At 34.2% G+C, this 16400-nt stretch overlaps 1 protein-coding gene across 1 annotated transcript in view; it reads left to right on the top strand.

Annotated features, from left to right (window-relative positions):
• Window positions 1-16400, top strand: part of LOC117168893 (glucose-6-phosphate 1-epimerase) — a 59183-nt gene that overhangs the window by 40007 nt on the left and 2776 nt on the right. Inside the window, exons 3-5 of the mRNA XM_033354813.1 lie at window positions 8573-8631; window positions 9380-9717; window positions 12704-13012. Coding sequence (XP_033210704.1) covers window positions 8573-8631; window positions 9380-9717; window positions 12704-13012 — 706 coding nt within the window. The remainder of the gene's footprint in view (window positions 1-8572; window positions 8632-9379; window positions 9718-12703; window positions 13013-16400) is intronic.

Below are 16400 nucleotides of genomic sequence, written 5' to 3'. Positions count from 1 at the left end.
TAGTCGGGAGTGGTGCTGACTGAAAACAGATGATTTGGAGCGATTCGCGCGCCATCTGTTGGTCATTCTAAGGACTTATTGAACTACCCTCGTAATATATGTTACAGCATTTTTTAATTTTTTAATCATCTCCAAATATTCTTTGAGTCGGAAGTGCGACATTTTATATTAAAATAATTAAATTGCTGCTAAGGGTTAACCGCTGTTGTAATGATGAAATCACGTATTATTTTTATGTTTTTATTCAACTTTTACTCGGGTAAACTCGGTTATACACCATAGCCACGGACTAAGTCAAGTGACTGATGAGATTAGAATGTTATAAGTTAATTTAAATAATTTAATACGATGCTTGAAACCTCCTGCGATGATGTTGTAGGTATACAATTACGAGGGGCCACGAGTGCTGAAGGTGACAACAGTCACCTCTGGATTCTTTCTTAGAGCTACCATCTGCCACTCCACGGGTTTTTAGTCGCTCGCTTCCTGATAGTCAAGAAAGTTTCTTACAATGCGACAGGTGTTTAATAAAACCGCCTTCTGAGCTGCTGCCAATACCCTACTGACTCCTAGATGTTCAAGATTTTCAGTGCATCTTGCGTGCACATTGCCTGTAGCTGAAATCACAATGGAATAAATAGATTCATGATTCACATTCTTCCATATGGTCTTTACTTTATGCCTTAACTCGCTATACCTGTGGTGCATTCGGTGCTTCGTCATTTCTACGCGAGCAATTCTGTTTAACTTTTCAAGGTCGATGTTAGACCATTTTATGAGCACGAAGGAGTACGTGAGGACAGGGATGGCATATGTGTTGATTGCCCTGATTTCGTTTGCCGAGTTAAGAAAACTCTTCATAATTAATCTTCAAGTGAATAAATTTGGCTTGATTTGGCTTGAAAATTCGTATTTTTTATTAAGAAATCAATTACGTGAATTAAAGTTTAACTAATTTTTAAAAAATGGTTAAAATTGTTAATCTGAGTCTGGTAGTGAAGGCAGTCGTTAGGCTAGTCTTAACTGCCGTATGCTGAATGCCCTTAGATTCAAGAATACCCAGATATTTATATGATTCGCCTGCAGCCATTGCCTCGATGTCATTTTCGAACTCTTTCTCTAACTGTGCTATCCCTAATTCCCCTCTGATTAAATGCACTGTTCTACATTTATCTAGTGCGAACTAGCGTACAGCTTCAGGTCATCCATTTAAAGAAGATGGGTCACTTTATGACCATCCTCATTATCATGAATTCTGAACTAATGAGACATGCTGTTTAGTGTTTTGCTCAATGGATTCAACGCGAAACAGAACCATAGTGCGCTGAAGGAGTCTCCTTGAAATATACCTGTCATAACGCGTATTGATCTAGTTACCCTTGGTTGTCCATGATCAAAATACTTGATTCTTGAACCCCAGAGCCTCATCGCATGGCTTAGAAAGGCAATAATGCGTGGGCAGATTTTGTAAAGTTTTAAGACTTCAAGCAAATAGGCATGCGGCACGGAAGGAAACGCTTGTTTGTAGTCAATGTATGCCATGTGTAAGTTCCTTTGATGCTGACGAGTTTGAGTCATGGCAACAGCGTCTATAGTGAATAAATCTTTACAGCCTCGCCAGTTTTTACAACATCCTTTTTGTTCATCTTGTAAGAACGTCATTCTCGTCACAATGAGAATATACTTTATCTGCAATGATAGCTGTAAAACATTTATAAATTGTTGGAAGACAGGCTATCGGTCGAAAGTCAGATGGATTTTGAGCGTCTGGTTTTTTTGGTATCATATACGTAGTCCAATGGAGCATAAAGCCAGGCATCAGATCTGGGGGTTCAATGATCTTCTGAAAAAAACTTGCCAACGCAAGATGCACACTCGGCAGGTACTTGTACCGGAAGTTGTGCGCCATGTCCGGACCAGGAGCTTTCCAATTACTTGCTCTTTTCAAGACCGTTGGAACATCTAAATCTGTGATGTTTGCCAGTTGCATTTCAGGGCTATTGCTTGCCCTTGCTTCGTCCAGTTTGAACCACGCAGTGTCCAAATTGCATCTGTTCATTTTTCCCCAAACACCCGACCAGTAGTTAGTCATATCTTCCAATTGAGGTACTTCGGTGCCTTGCTGGTTATTTGGCTTTACTCCCAGTTTAGGATAGAACCTTCTTTCATCTATCTGAAAGTTTTTATTTTGTTGCCTTCATGCATTACTTTTCTTGTGCCGACGCAGTCTGGCAGTAAGAGCATCAAGTCTCTGTCCTTGAGAGTCTAAAATTTCATCCAATATTGTTGGTGGAAATATCTCGATGTGCCAAGGGTGCATGATTTTAGTAACATGGTTTATCAGCTTTCTGGTTCTATTTCCTTTTTTATATTGAGTTAATCGAACCATTTTTCACTTTACTTTGCTGACATCCATATCCAACCTAATATTCCTTGCTGGATCTCGATCCCTTGCTGGGACAAAAACTGCATTTGCAGGCCTAGTTTTCCGGCCCAACGTTCTAACGGTTGCTACAGCTACACAGTATACAAGTGTTTGCACCTCTAACGCAGTTTGTGCTACGTTCAAATACGTAGGTAAAACCTTGCTGTCGAGATGTGCTATTAGTGCACGCAGATCATTTGTAATGTTCATTTTGGGCATAGCATGCCTTAGTGTTGGTTCTACATATCTGGACTCTAGTAAAGCATGACCGAAATTCCTTTCAAGGTGCTGTAGTTTTTCTGGGATTTCTCTATCCACATCATCGTTAGTAATATCCGGATGTGGTTCTAATGGATCCAGTACATGATGTTCATTATCCCCAGCACCTATGCCTTCAACATTAAGCAAGTCTCCGTTGTCCACACCTTCTAAGGCGAGTTCATCAATAGGAAGTTGCTGTTCCACTTCCATTTCGATAGCAGCTATTTCAACAGCCGAAAGCAGTCTGTTTACAGATATTGAGCGTTTTTGATCTGCCAGATTCTGCTCATTTATTTTTATGGCTAGCTCAGTGTATTTAAGTAAGAAGAATCTATGATGTTCTCTCCTCGCACTTTGCCCCCATTTCTCTGTCAAAAAATGAAGGCTCATAACATATCTATCCATATGGTATGTCCATTTTCGTCGCTTTTTTGGTTGCTGAACCTCTGCTTCCGCCTCTGGTTGTATAAGGTCATCCACCTCTGGAGGATGTGGTGGTGTTAGATCATCAATAGGTTGAGGAAGAACGTCAATTGCTCCTGCTTGATCGTTTGACGCGGCTTCTTCTAAGTGATGCTCATTGCCGTCGTTTTTCCACGTCAAATCAACCTGTTGTTTAATCTCCATTGCTCTGTCTTCTGTAACGTGTGGATTAGTCCTGATGTCCTCCACCTTAGGGATAAGATCTCTCAGTGCGACTTTTTGTATATCAGGATACTTTGCAGCCAATTTCGTTCTTAAATTGTATCCTTTTTCCATTTTCGTTTCAAACTTCGCACTTTCGTAATAGAGACGCTTCAATTCCTCTTTCATTGTGGTATCCCAATTGATGCTCTCCCACGGTATTTCTATCGAGGTGGTTGGCTGCAAATAGCTAACGCTAGCCAAAGCACCCTCAGCAGGTACAGTTGATGTTTCACTGCTTACCGTTTGTCGCAGATGTTCTTGCTGGTCAGCTGTTTGATTAGTGAGATCTGCCTGACCATCTCGCAGCTCACTATCGCCACCGTCCCGCATGTTGTGGCCCCCAGCTGTGGCTCCAGGGGCGCCCGGCGATCTTCGGAAAGCGACAAGTGTTTCAAAATCTTTGATATGCTCTCCGTTTTTCATTTATGGGTTTTGGTGTTCTACTTAGTCCTTCTCCTCTTCGTTATCAGCCTATTTGGCATATTATAATTATTATTATTATTATAGTGTTTTTATTAAACTTTTACTCGGGTAAACCCGGTTATACATCATAGCCACGGACTAAGTCAAGTGACTGATGGGATTAGAATATTACAAGTTAATTCAAATAATTCAATACGATGGTTGCAACCTCCTGTGATGATGTTATAGGTATACAATTATGAGCGGCCACGAGAGTTGGATTATTATACTATTAAGCCATTTCCCTTTCGGGTTAGACGTGACTGACTCGGTGACGAAGGTATTAATGTGAGGAATTAAATATAGTTTTAAAAATTTTTTCTATTGACCTAGAATTCTCGTGTTATTCATTTAAATAACCCGTTCATTCAGGCGTCATTCACTTCACTGACATTCTTTTTATAAACTACTAGCTTTATAAACCACAGCTTCTCCGCCGCGGAACGGCCGCTCTAATTAATACTGTACTTAGACAACAAAAGGAAATACAATAAGAGTTGTATAAAAATATTTCAAAAACATGTAAAACACATGGTGAAGAAATGTTTATTACTTAAGACTAACTTAACTTATGCCGGAACTACGGATTTAAAAGTCAAATTTTTTATTGCATTCGATGTTACTTGAATGTTTTCTCTTGATATTAATTTTAAACATGAAAATACTGGAATGGAATGAACATAAAATTTTAAGTATTTATAGTAAAATTTCGGTTTGAAAAATGTGAAGACGATAGTGAAACTTAAATACAGAACATGGAAACTTTAAATTTGAAAAAAGAATTAAAAACTGAGAAAAATAATATGAAAAAGGCGTTTTTGCATTTTAAATCATATAACTCATACTCAAGTCGGAACTCAACTTGGAAAAAAGAAAATTGTAATTGTTTTTAATTACAAAAACTGTACTCAAGTCATCATCACATCTCCTATCCACTCCCCAATACTCTTACGACCTGTCTGGAAGCCTTTTAAAGAATGTATGTAAAATTTGGTGACGATTATCAAAAACTGTTGATTTTCATAAGCATCATACATTTTAGGCCAGTTTATTTTTAAATATTTCATTACATGTGCCTCCCTACTCCATCTTCCCCCCGATACTCTTACGACCTATCCTGGAGCCTAAAGAATAAGTGTAAAAAATCTTATGCCGATTGGTCGAAAACTGCGAATGTGCCTCCCATATGTCCCAACCCTCTGTCTGACCCCCCCCCCCTCCCCATGCTCTTGCGACCTGTCTGGGAGCCCAAAGAATATGTGTGCAAAATTTGGTGCCAATTGTCAAAAACTGGATTTTCATTAGAATCACACGTTTTGGGCCACATGATTTTACATATTTCAAAAACTGTGGCCCCTTCCCACCATTTGTCACTCAATACTCTTACGAGCTGTTCGGGAGCCCAAAGAATAAGTGTGAAAAATCGTATACCGATTGGTCAAAAACTGCGAATGTGCCCCCTCCCATATGTCTCAACCCGCCGTCTGCCCCCCCCCCCCTTATGACCTGTTTGGGAGCACAAATAATATGTGTACCAAATTTGGTGACTATAGGCCAAGCTAGTTTGCATTATTTATTAAACAAAAGATATTATCAAATAGCGATTCGGGTTGCGGTAGGAACCATCTTCCGTACCTTATCTACACGTCTATACATTTTCAACTCGATCTATGTAACAGTGTGGACGGCATGGAGTCTCAAGGGCACAAATTTGAATTTTATATAGTAGATTTGTCACCACACTTTTCTGTCCTGGCATACTTCTCTAGCTTCCTTCACGTCCATGAATTTTTTCATGCAGGCTCTTGTACTTCTATGACTTCTTATGTCTCTTCCAATTAGGGTCTCATTTACACGTTTTAACCATTCATTCTGTGGTCTGTCTCTGGTATCCAAGGTCTTTAAGCTCTGTTTTTTGTTATCCCAGATGTAATCTTGTGTAATCCCTTTTAATCATTTTTAATCCCATTAAATCTAGTCAATCCCAGGTCACAAAGTACCTCTGGGTGAAAATTAGTCAAAGTAGGCTCCGTGCACATACAAAAAAGGTTTTCTTAACCTATTAAGATGTTAATTAAGTTTTTCAAATCACCCTCTCCATATTTTGCTTCCCCACACTTGAACCTTCGCTTGTCCTTCCTCCCCCAACGTTTCCCTTATCTACTACCCTTCTTCTCACTTCCCAAGATAACACTCCCCTTCACCAAATCCCCCTACTCCACATTTCCCCTCACTTTCTCTAAATAAATATCCATTCAATTCTCTTGTTTCCCCTCCTTATCACCATGTCTCCCTTCCCCACTTCTACTCTCTTCATTTCCTGTCACTCTTCCTACTTCCTCTACTCTCATTTCCCCTATAATTTGAAAAAGTATGACGGACGGATGGACACCCGCCCGAACTATAAGGATTTCTAACCGGGGCTTCGAAACTCCAAAAGTAAAATAAAAAGGGTACGTTTTTTCCGCTTCAAAGGTACCAGTTTTTAAAAAAAATGTGGCATCATAAAGAAATTTAAGGCAGTAGTTTCTCTGTTCCTTTAAATTAATTTGTTAGCTAGCTTTGAAATTATCATGTTTTTCATTTAGCTATTTTAAAATATTTTTGCTTTTCTTGATTTTACCTTCTGCTATATTTCTATCAGTAAAAATTGTTCATGTATTTGATAGATTTTTAGAGGTAGATATAATAAGATCATTTTTAAATGCGAGAATATGACTGAGAAGAACGTTCTGTTGTTCCATGTAAATATCGTTATCATTTTTTGATAAAAATTAATTCTCCCTTTCAGCTCAAAAGAATAAGAATTCTTTAAATAAAATATTTCCGACTTCCATTCAGTACAAAATTGAAAAACATACATTTCTCCCCTTTCATCTCAATACTTATGTATTAAAAATATCCAGTTTGTCCCGCATGCAGATAGTAAAATGTTAAAAAGAAAAAAACTGCCCTCTTCTCAAATTTCCCTCCTACCAACTCAACAAAAATATTCAAAATAAGAGAACTACCTCCTACAATTTATAAAAAATTGAAATACTTAATTTCCTCGCTTCGCAATCTACAAAAATCTTAAAAATAATATAATGTTCCTTTTGTAACTGTAAAGAAGATTTTTTATTGGCATGAGGGTCGACTATATTTCTTGTTTTGCAATTAATTTAAAGAAATTATTTTTTTCATAAAACAAAAATTAGATTTTTATTTTTCGTCCGGACTGCCTCACTGGATTCGTCAGTAAGGCTAAGAAAAAGATATTGCACAAGGATATCGCAAATCCTCCGTATTGAAATAAAGCGCAATATGATAACGTACAAGCAGGTTCCGGAGCTTTTTAGGATACTATAATGCACTAACAGCGCTTGGCCACTACTAGAACCCTCGTATATATAATATAATAAAATAATAATATAATGTAAAATGCTGCAATTTACGATATCACGATTTTACGCTATTATAATGTGATAATTACGATATATAGCGCAGGAATTACGATATATACTGCTATTCCTGCGGTATCGTTTTCTCCATGTATGTGAATCAGTTCCACCTTATACATTTTATTTTTAATTGGCCTAAATTTATTATAATGTACATTTTTAAAAAAATTTATAAGTTTGTAAATTTGATAAATTTTGCAGTTAATAATTATAATAAAAAACTACGAATTTTGCCGACATTTCGTGAATTTGCAAAATTCGTAGTTTTGTACACGATTGGAACCTGAAATATCTCTTTTTAACAACATGAATCGTCGTAAAAGCATTGAATCTATCATTGTAGTACAATTGGTATAAATTTTAATTTTATTTTTTTTAGACACGAAATTTTTTTAAATGTCAACTAACCATGGATAGGGGCCAAAACTTAAATTAAAATATCAACAATTATCAAGTTGATGAGGAATTATTATTATTTTAAGTAAATGATGAGTGAACCAACACAAATTTTTTTTAACTTATCCTCAATATGTGATTAGAAAAGGACCCTTCTGATCTGAGATCCAAAACATGTCCCTCTTCCAATTCAGAAAAAATTTTAATGTCCTCCCTTTCAACTCAATAAAACCAACTCAATTACAAGAAGGTTAAAAATAAAAAATTCTGCCATCTTCCAATTCATAAAATATTGAAAATCAAAATTTACTCCTTTCCTTTTCTAATTAAAAGACCTCAAGGACCAAAGCTGAATATACGGTACAATAAGGAGAGTGCTTATGCTGTGCGCCACGCTGCGTCACGCTTGATTGAGCACTGGTATCTCTCGGTCCCGTGGTTCCCGCATTATCAAAATGCCAAGGACTTAAATTCTAGGAATATCGTAAACCGAGGATTCTTATATCGGGAGTCAATTGTACTGGCATTCAGTTTTTAATGCAATATTAATTTAACAAGAAAAAAGAATGTTTAAAAACATGCAATTAACAATTTTTATTTGTCTTCAAATAATATTTAAACTTAACAGTTTATTCAATCTAGTACAGAAGTTAAGAAAAAACGTTTTACATAATATCTATCATATAATATAATATCATATAATCTTTTGGAATCCCATGTAACATATGTAGTCCCGTGTAAACCCTATAATCTTATGTAAGCCTATTTAATCTATTGTAATATTATGTCATCACATTTTATAAATAAATGAAACCCGAAAATGTTTGAATATCCAAGTTTCAAATTTGTTTCTAGTGATTTGTGAAACGAGTCGAGTGTATTTTTTTCTTTTCTGTTTCAGCAAGCAAGCGGTTTTTGATGGAAAGAAACCCATTAGAGGCGGAATACCATTTGTCTTCCGTGAGTAGAAGCGCCAGCGATAAGCGCAATCATCCAAAGATTTTGTCGTCTCCAACTTATATAGACTTTCCTTTTCTTCGAAAAAGTTCACTAATTTTTAGGGATTCATAGTAGGAATGGGAAATGAGGGGGAATGAGGGGTGGGAACGTAGGAAAAGTGGGACATAATTGGAGGGAAGTAAATTCAATGAGGGAAAATTAAGGATTGAAAAATGGGGAAAGTAGGGGAAATGAGGAGAAATTAGAGAAAATGAGTTTTAAGTGAATCATAGGGAAATGAAGGGCAAGAAGTAGGGGTAATAAGGGTTGAGGCATTAGGTAAATTGAGGGAACTGAGGATAGGCACACTGAGCAGCAATTAGGGAGGGGAAGTAGGAGAGATGATCAGAAATGATAGTGAGTAGGAGATGGGAATTGATGGGGCTGGGAAAAGGAAAGTATAGGTATAGGAAAGTATAGTGTATAGTATATACTATACAGTATAGGAAAGTATAGTGATAGCTGGTGAAGCAAAGAGAGGGGGAATTAGAGGGGGGAGAAGTTGGGAAAGGGTAGGTGAAGGAAGAAGTCAGGGGTGGGCAATTAGTGGAATGTATGGGGAGTAAGGGAAGGAAAGTGTGGGAGAGGGAAGTTTGAACGACTTAATTAACGTCTTAATAGTCTACGCGGAACCCTTTTTATAGGCACACGACGCCTGCTTTAGTTCATTTTTTTGTTGGATTGTGATTATTTTGAGTGTTGATTGCAGCACAATTTGGGGCATGGACTTTCGGGCCTGGTCACGGTTTTGCGAGGATAATTCGATGGAACGTGGAGAAGTCACCTGAACGATTACCGAGCGGGGATGTCGAGGCTATATTTTCCTTAATGGACAACGAATTCACACGATCGATGTGGAATTATCCCTTCAGATTAACATACAGGCTAATCCTGAGGGAGAAGGAATTGCATTTCAACATCGGCGTATATAATCCTAGCAAGGACCACACATTTAGCTTTAATTTGCTTCTGCACACGTACTTCAAAGTGCCTGATGTTAGGAGGTGTCAAATCACTGGACTTCATGGTTGTACGTTTATCGATAAGGTAATTGACCAAATATCTCCAGTGCAATATTTAGACCAGAGGCAAAAAAGGCAGAGCGACAAATTTTCAGGAACAGGATGAAACTTAATGGGGGCAAAACACCTTTTTTGGGCAAAAATCGTTCAACATATAAATTCTTAAGAGATTTTGACTTTTTTTTCTAACTTTTCAATGATACTTGAAAATTTTAAACAGTAATGAATTTTAAATTCATTTAAACAGGTCATGAATTAATGTGATAACTAACTAAAAATAATTTAGAGTGGGTTAGAAAAATAATTTTTTATAATGTAATTAACAAACTAATGAAGGAATGGTATTTTTTCGTGATTCGCAATCATTTTCTATTTTAAACCCACATCTTTTTTTATGAAATATGACAGCGATTAATGTGCGATTAAAGTAAATTAAGAATAAATGCTGTTCATCAATTATTTAAACCATTTTTTTAACAAGTGCACATTGTAACCATTTTTTGTGAATAGGCTTCATTTTTATATGAAGATTTTTTAGAAAGAATTTACATTTTGTCCATTTTTTCAAGGCAAGACGTTTCAAAATGGTTAAAATAATTAAACCTACTCATGAAAAAATGGTTCAAATGTGTATTTGCAAGGAATCATTAGCAAGAAATTTTGACTTAGTTTCCTAAGAAATCAAGTCTATTCATAAAAAAGCGGCCAAAATGTGCATTTCTTTGTATAATTAACAGTTTTTGTCACTATGAATAACATGAAGGCAAGGAGTTTTTGGCAAGATATTCCGAGTTTATTCCGCAAAAAATGAAGCCTATTTTTAAAACTGGTAAAAATGTGCGTTTGTTTATACAAATTGTTTATATAATCAACCGTTTTTGTCATTAAAGAAAATATGACAGCAAAGGGTCTTCAGAAATATATTTCTAGTTGATTCTGCAAAAAAGAAGCATATTGGTCCTAAACTAATCCAAATGTGCATTTGTTAAAACAATTCTTTGAACAATTGGTAAAAAGCAGCTGTTATTAACTAATTGTTAGCGCCTATTAATATCTGGCATATTTCATATAAAAACTATGAATTTAAAATAGCTAATCGTTGGGTAATACGAAAAAATGACTTTTGTTCATTAGTTTGTTTATAATATTATAAAAAGTTTTTTTTCTTGCTCTAACCCTCTGAAAAATATTTTTAATTAGTTATTAATTAAATATTGCCTGTTTAAATGGATTTGCATGTCTTAAAAGAAAGTTAAAAGTAATTAAAGTCCGATATGAATTGTATTGTCGGGTTTTTTTCTTATCTTGTCAAGAATCTAATCGAAAAATAAAAATTTAAATGAAAATTGAAAAAAGGCTGAAAATTCTTAGAGGCAGCACACAGTGTTTCAGAATTAGATTTTTGCGGACTAATCAGTCTACAGGTCACAATTTTTATTCGATTTAGACGTTTTTTTATTGAAGCTGTATTAATTCCTTAGTTATCTTTTGAGGCCGACTTTGATTTTTTGTTCTTAAAAAATGTTATGCAAACAAAAAACGTTGAGAAAATGTTAATTTTAGAAAAAATATTTTAACCCGCAAAAAAAAACTTTTTTCGCTTGAAAAAGTCTTATTCGTGTATGTTTACAAAATTTGTTTGTAACATTAATAATTCTTAATTATTTTCAATGTTTTTTTATCAGATGACCCTTTCGTAATCAGCAATTGCAGCAAAGAAAAAAGTTTCCTGTGCTAAAATGGCACATTAGAATAATTATTTCTAAAATTTCTTTATATCAAGTAATATACTCATCAAATTGATTATTTTACTTGATATTCAGTTAAAACAAAGCATTTTGTCTGGGATAAGTCTGAATTGGATAAAAATGCGAATGTTTTTATTGTATTGACTTTTTTGGCTTGTCAACTCTACAATAGAAAAAAAACTAACAACGAAAATTGAAAAAGGGCATTACATTTTTTGGGTTGCCTGAGACCTGAATCCAGCTCAAAAAGAGCTCAAGAATGGGAAAATAGGATAATTTCTTCACAAAAAAGGGAGAAATAGGAGAAAGATTAAAAACGTATTTTTACACATAGAAAAGAACAAACCATCTTTTATTAGAGATTTTTAATTGAAACAGAAATTTTACTTCTTAATCATTTCTGTGAATCAAGAATTTATTTTTGAAAATTGGATATACTTAGGTCGTTGGCTATACAATTCAATGCGATAAAAAAAAGTCGGTCAAAAATGAAATTGGTCAAATAAACAATTTGTATATGTTTAAAATTGTTGTTCCTATAATCAAGAATATTTGCTCTTTTGAACTATACAATCATGAATAATTAAATCATGTGACTTTTCAAGAATTATTAATAAGTCGGAAAATATAGTATAGATTTATATTTGAAGTTTTATTTGAATCTTAAGTATTTTAGTTTAAACAATTTCAAATAAACATTTTTGTTTTTTATTAATAAGATTTAGAAATAATATTTGAGAATGCTGAACACAGTTGATAAGCTTGAAATATTCCATTTTTCAATTATATAACTCAGTAAATTTCAATGAAAAAGTATTGACCTTTAAATAAGTTTTTTTAAATACTCTAATTATATTTGTGTTAAAATATATTTTTTGTTTTGTACTTTATTCATTTTATTATAACTAACTTATTTATTTTAGTGTTTTAATATTATACAGATTCAATTTATTACTTTAATTGCTATTATTTAATAATAGTTCTAATTTAAAAAGTTAAACTAATTTTTATAAATAATTTTGTAAATGTAAAACGAAAAATGACTTAATCTTACGTACATTTAATAATTTCAGAGATTTTCCCATGTAATTCGTTTATTTTATTTTAAAATGTATATTCAGAGAGAAAAGGTGAAGTTTTCCGAGATCAAGGATAAAAGGGGAGAAGAAATGCTTAAGAGGAAAAATAGTTTTAGAATTAGAAATATGCCATTTCCATCTATTTGAAAAAATCGTTTTGTAATTTTTAATTGTTGATCCCTAGACGAGAGACAACCAAGTATTTCAAGAGGGTCGTGACGTGGTGACGGTTTGTGAGTGGACGGACAGAATTTATCAGAACACGCAACCGGAACACATAATCACCAACGTCGTGTCCGGAAGAAAGATGCGCGTACAAAAATACAATTTTCCGGATACCGTCGTCTGGAATCCGTGGCAAGAAAAAGCACGAGACATACCGGATTTTGGGGACGACGAGTTCCCGAATATGATCTGTGTAGAAAGTGGTCACGTCAGTAGTCCTGTCATCCTCTTACCCGGGACGGCTTTCGAGGCCAGTCAAATTTTACAGGTATTACCCGTTTTTTAAATTAAAATAAATACCTACAACAGTACAATATTTAATTTATAATGGACATATTTAAGTACGTCTATCTACTGCAACATTAGAAATTATCGATTTGTATATATCACTGAAGCTTTCAAAATATCATTTTTTTTAAGCCAGAATTTCATTAAGAAAATTAACTTTGAAATTCAGATAGAAAAATATTTCATTTAGAAATTGCATGTTATCTTAAAGTTTTAATGACAAATATACTTAGTTTAATTTTGCATCAATAAACGAATAATTTTTAGTTGCATCATTTCGAAATTTTCCCATAAAAGTGCATAATTTCATATTTCTTATGCGAAATATGTACATAAATGTAAAAGTTAAAAAAATGTATATTTTTTTCAATATTATATGTCGAATTTTGGCAATAAATATAAAATGTAGAATTTTGAAATCATTTTAGATAATTATTATAATATTATTATAATTTACAAAATTTGAATTTAAGGGTACTTGTTCAAAAAATTTCCCGAAAAGTACATTACTCGATTAATATCTTCTATTCAGTTTTTGATATGAAAATTCGAAAACAAAATTTTCGTCATTTTTAAAACGGTATAATTATTTATAAAAGACCAAATTTATGATTTGGGAGTGCTTTAAAAAATACGAAAAATTTTGTAACTAACAAAATACTTATTTTTTCGATTCAAATTGAAGAAATTTAAAATTATGCTTTCTACCAATTTTATCTGGCACAACAATATTTTTTAAATTTCGCTATAATTTTTTAGTTATTCGATTTTCTATCGCATAATTTTGCAAAATAATCAGTTTTTCAACATACACAAATATATTTAATGAATCGGACATTTTGGAAAAAATCATATTTTTCAATTAATACGAGAGCGTTAGGTAGTAGGATGTTAATAAAGCATGAGAATTTGTTTTTGAGGATCGGACGCAATATTTTTTTTAATCTGGTTTTTTGAAATATTGAAAATAGTAATTAACTTTTTCTTTTAAACAAAATTGTTTCTTGCTAAGAGTTCTACAAAACCTTTTCTTTTTTATTCTACAAAAAGGGCTTCTAGTTCTTTTAAACTTTACAGGAATATATTATAAAGTTTGAAATTAATAAAATGGCAACGGTTTTTCTGAAAATCAAAAATATTTTCTTTTTTTCTTTATAAAAATACGTGAATCACGGGTAAAGTCCGAAGCAAAAATTGTCCTTTTGAGAATTTCTACAAATGTTCTTCCATCATTCAATACTTATTTTGCACCAAATCAGTTTTTAAAGCATGTTCATTTTTGTCTGTTCGTTTTATTTAGTACTTTTTGCCGTATAACGCCTATTTAATTTATTTCTATATAGAAGCGGTCGACATTTTGCCTTTTTAAAAATACTTTTTGCAACAAATATTTGAAAATCTCTTCAAATCTTTGAAGGGTGGAGTTCCGAATAGCGTAAACTGACGATTTCGTGCATACTATGTATATTTATGTACTTTGACGCGCTGATTACGAAAATGATAGTGAAAATTTGCGACTAGTCGATTTTCTTGGTGAAACCATGAAAATACCATAAAAATCATGGTTTTTTGCGATTATCTCAGCTAATATGCAAAATAAAAAAAAAAAAATGTCTGAAAGAAAAGTTATAGAACTCATCGAAATACAGATGTTTTGTCTCAATTTTTTTTTCTGTGAGTGATACTTTTCGACAAAATGAACCTTATAAGGATTAAAATCGTATATCTATTGGTTTCGGTTTGGTACCTACTTACGCTCTTCACTACGGGAAGGTTGGAAAAGTTTGAAGTGCATTTTTTTCTTCTATTCTTCATGTTTTGTCATTTTTTTCAGATTTTTATTTTTTTAGATTTTTATTTAAAAAACGGAAGATAATCAATTGCCGGGGTAATAATGTTTAATGTCTGTGATCAACTGGTTAAATGGATCAGCATCTAATTTACGAATGCGTCTACGCCACAAAAATTCGCACAGACGGTCTGCAATGTTGCTCGTGTGGACTCCCCTTCGTGATAGGAATTGTCGCATCCACCGCCAAGACGACTCGATATTTTGAGTATGCGTTTCGGTGTTGGGGCCTACAACATTTCGGAATGATTAACTAACTGTATTGTAGACGAATCCATGTTGTTCTAAGTTAATATATCCCTTCGAACAATCGGTGTGAATTTCTGTGCCTTCCGCTACATGCTTTTTAATTAATGCAATTAATGTAGCCTCATTTCTTTTATTATCGGGACAGATTTCCAACCGGTGTTGGGAGGAATGTCCTCTTGAATCATTCCGAGAATTCACGACCCTTCAACTATCCGTCCTCGCTCATATTTTCGACGGCTGATTTTGCATTCGTCAGTTTCGATTACCTCACCGACCACCGCCAATGTGACTTTCGTCTTCAAAATGAGTGTCGAGAGCAAGCATGGAGACCTCTCTGCAGAAAGAGAAGCGGTCTGCAACTGTTTCTCGGGAAACTGATTGGTTTTCAACAATGTTGCTTTCCCGGATTGTTTGATCGAAATTAAAATGTGCAGCGAAACAATAGGTTATGAGAACACATGTGGCTGCAGAAGTATGACATCTATCAAACCATGTGTTTTCAGCATCAGTAGAATTGTGATGGTACTTGCCTTTTTTTAAACAGCAAAATATTCCACAAACATTCTTCGTCTCATAAAGGTTCATCTTTTTTTTATGTCGTTGGCAAAATCTTTCCCTAGGAATCAGTTCAACTTTTCGCAACCACTCGAGTGTTGTTTCCTTTTTTTGAAGAATTGTACATAACTTGAATATATTATAAGTATCATCCATTGTGATTGAGATTCGGAATAAGAAATCCGTAAATCAAAATATTACAGGAAAATGAACTTAAATTCCGAGGGATGAAACAATACTTAGAACAAAGAAAATCGAGAAAATAATAAATTTACGCATTTTTTTTTTTTTTGATGGGTTGAGGAGGGGAGATCTTCTAAAGACACCCTTGAAGAAAGGGTACTGTCGGATTCGCAAGAAGCGCCTCCCGACTAAAACCCCTCCTCGAATGGTTACCAACCTAGTAGGCTATGAACCAGAATGAAAACAGAGAAGATAAGGACTTCGAATTTGGTGGTCCAAGACAGATTATACTGCAAGGACACTCGCGCATTAAGCGAGACATGGATAGTAAGAGAGCTAGGTAGCTAAATTAGTTAAATTGGATTTGGAGAGATGAGAAGGCAGGGCCTTCTAAAGCGGTCAGAGGTTTTACTCGCATAATTTGCGAGCAAGTTGATGCAGGGATTTGGGTGATTTTCCACTGAGAGTCGAAGATTTGCAGCATGTGTCTTTGCGGCATTGGAGATAGAAGGGAGGTTAAATTCAGCAAGAA

Source organism: Belonocnema kinseyi, chromosome 3 (assembly GCF_010883055.1).
Source record: "Belonocnema kinseyi isolate 2016_QV_RU_SX_M_011 chromosome 3, B_treatae_v1, whole genome shotgun sequence".
Taxonomy (NCBI): domain Eukaryota; kingdom Metazoa; phylum Arthropoda; class Insecta; order Hymenoptera; family Cynipidae; genus Belonocnema; species Belonocnema kinseyi.
The sequence above is the reverse complement of the archived record's forward strand: the minus strand, read 5'-3'. Positions and strand labels throughout refer to the sequence as shown.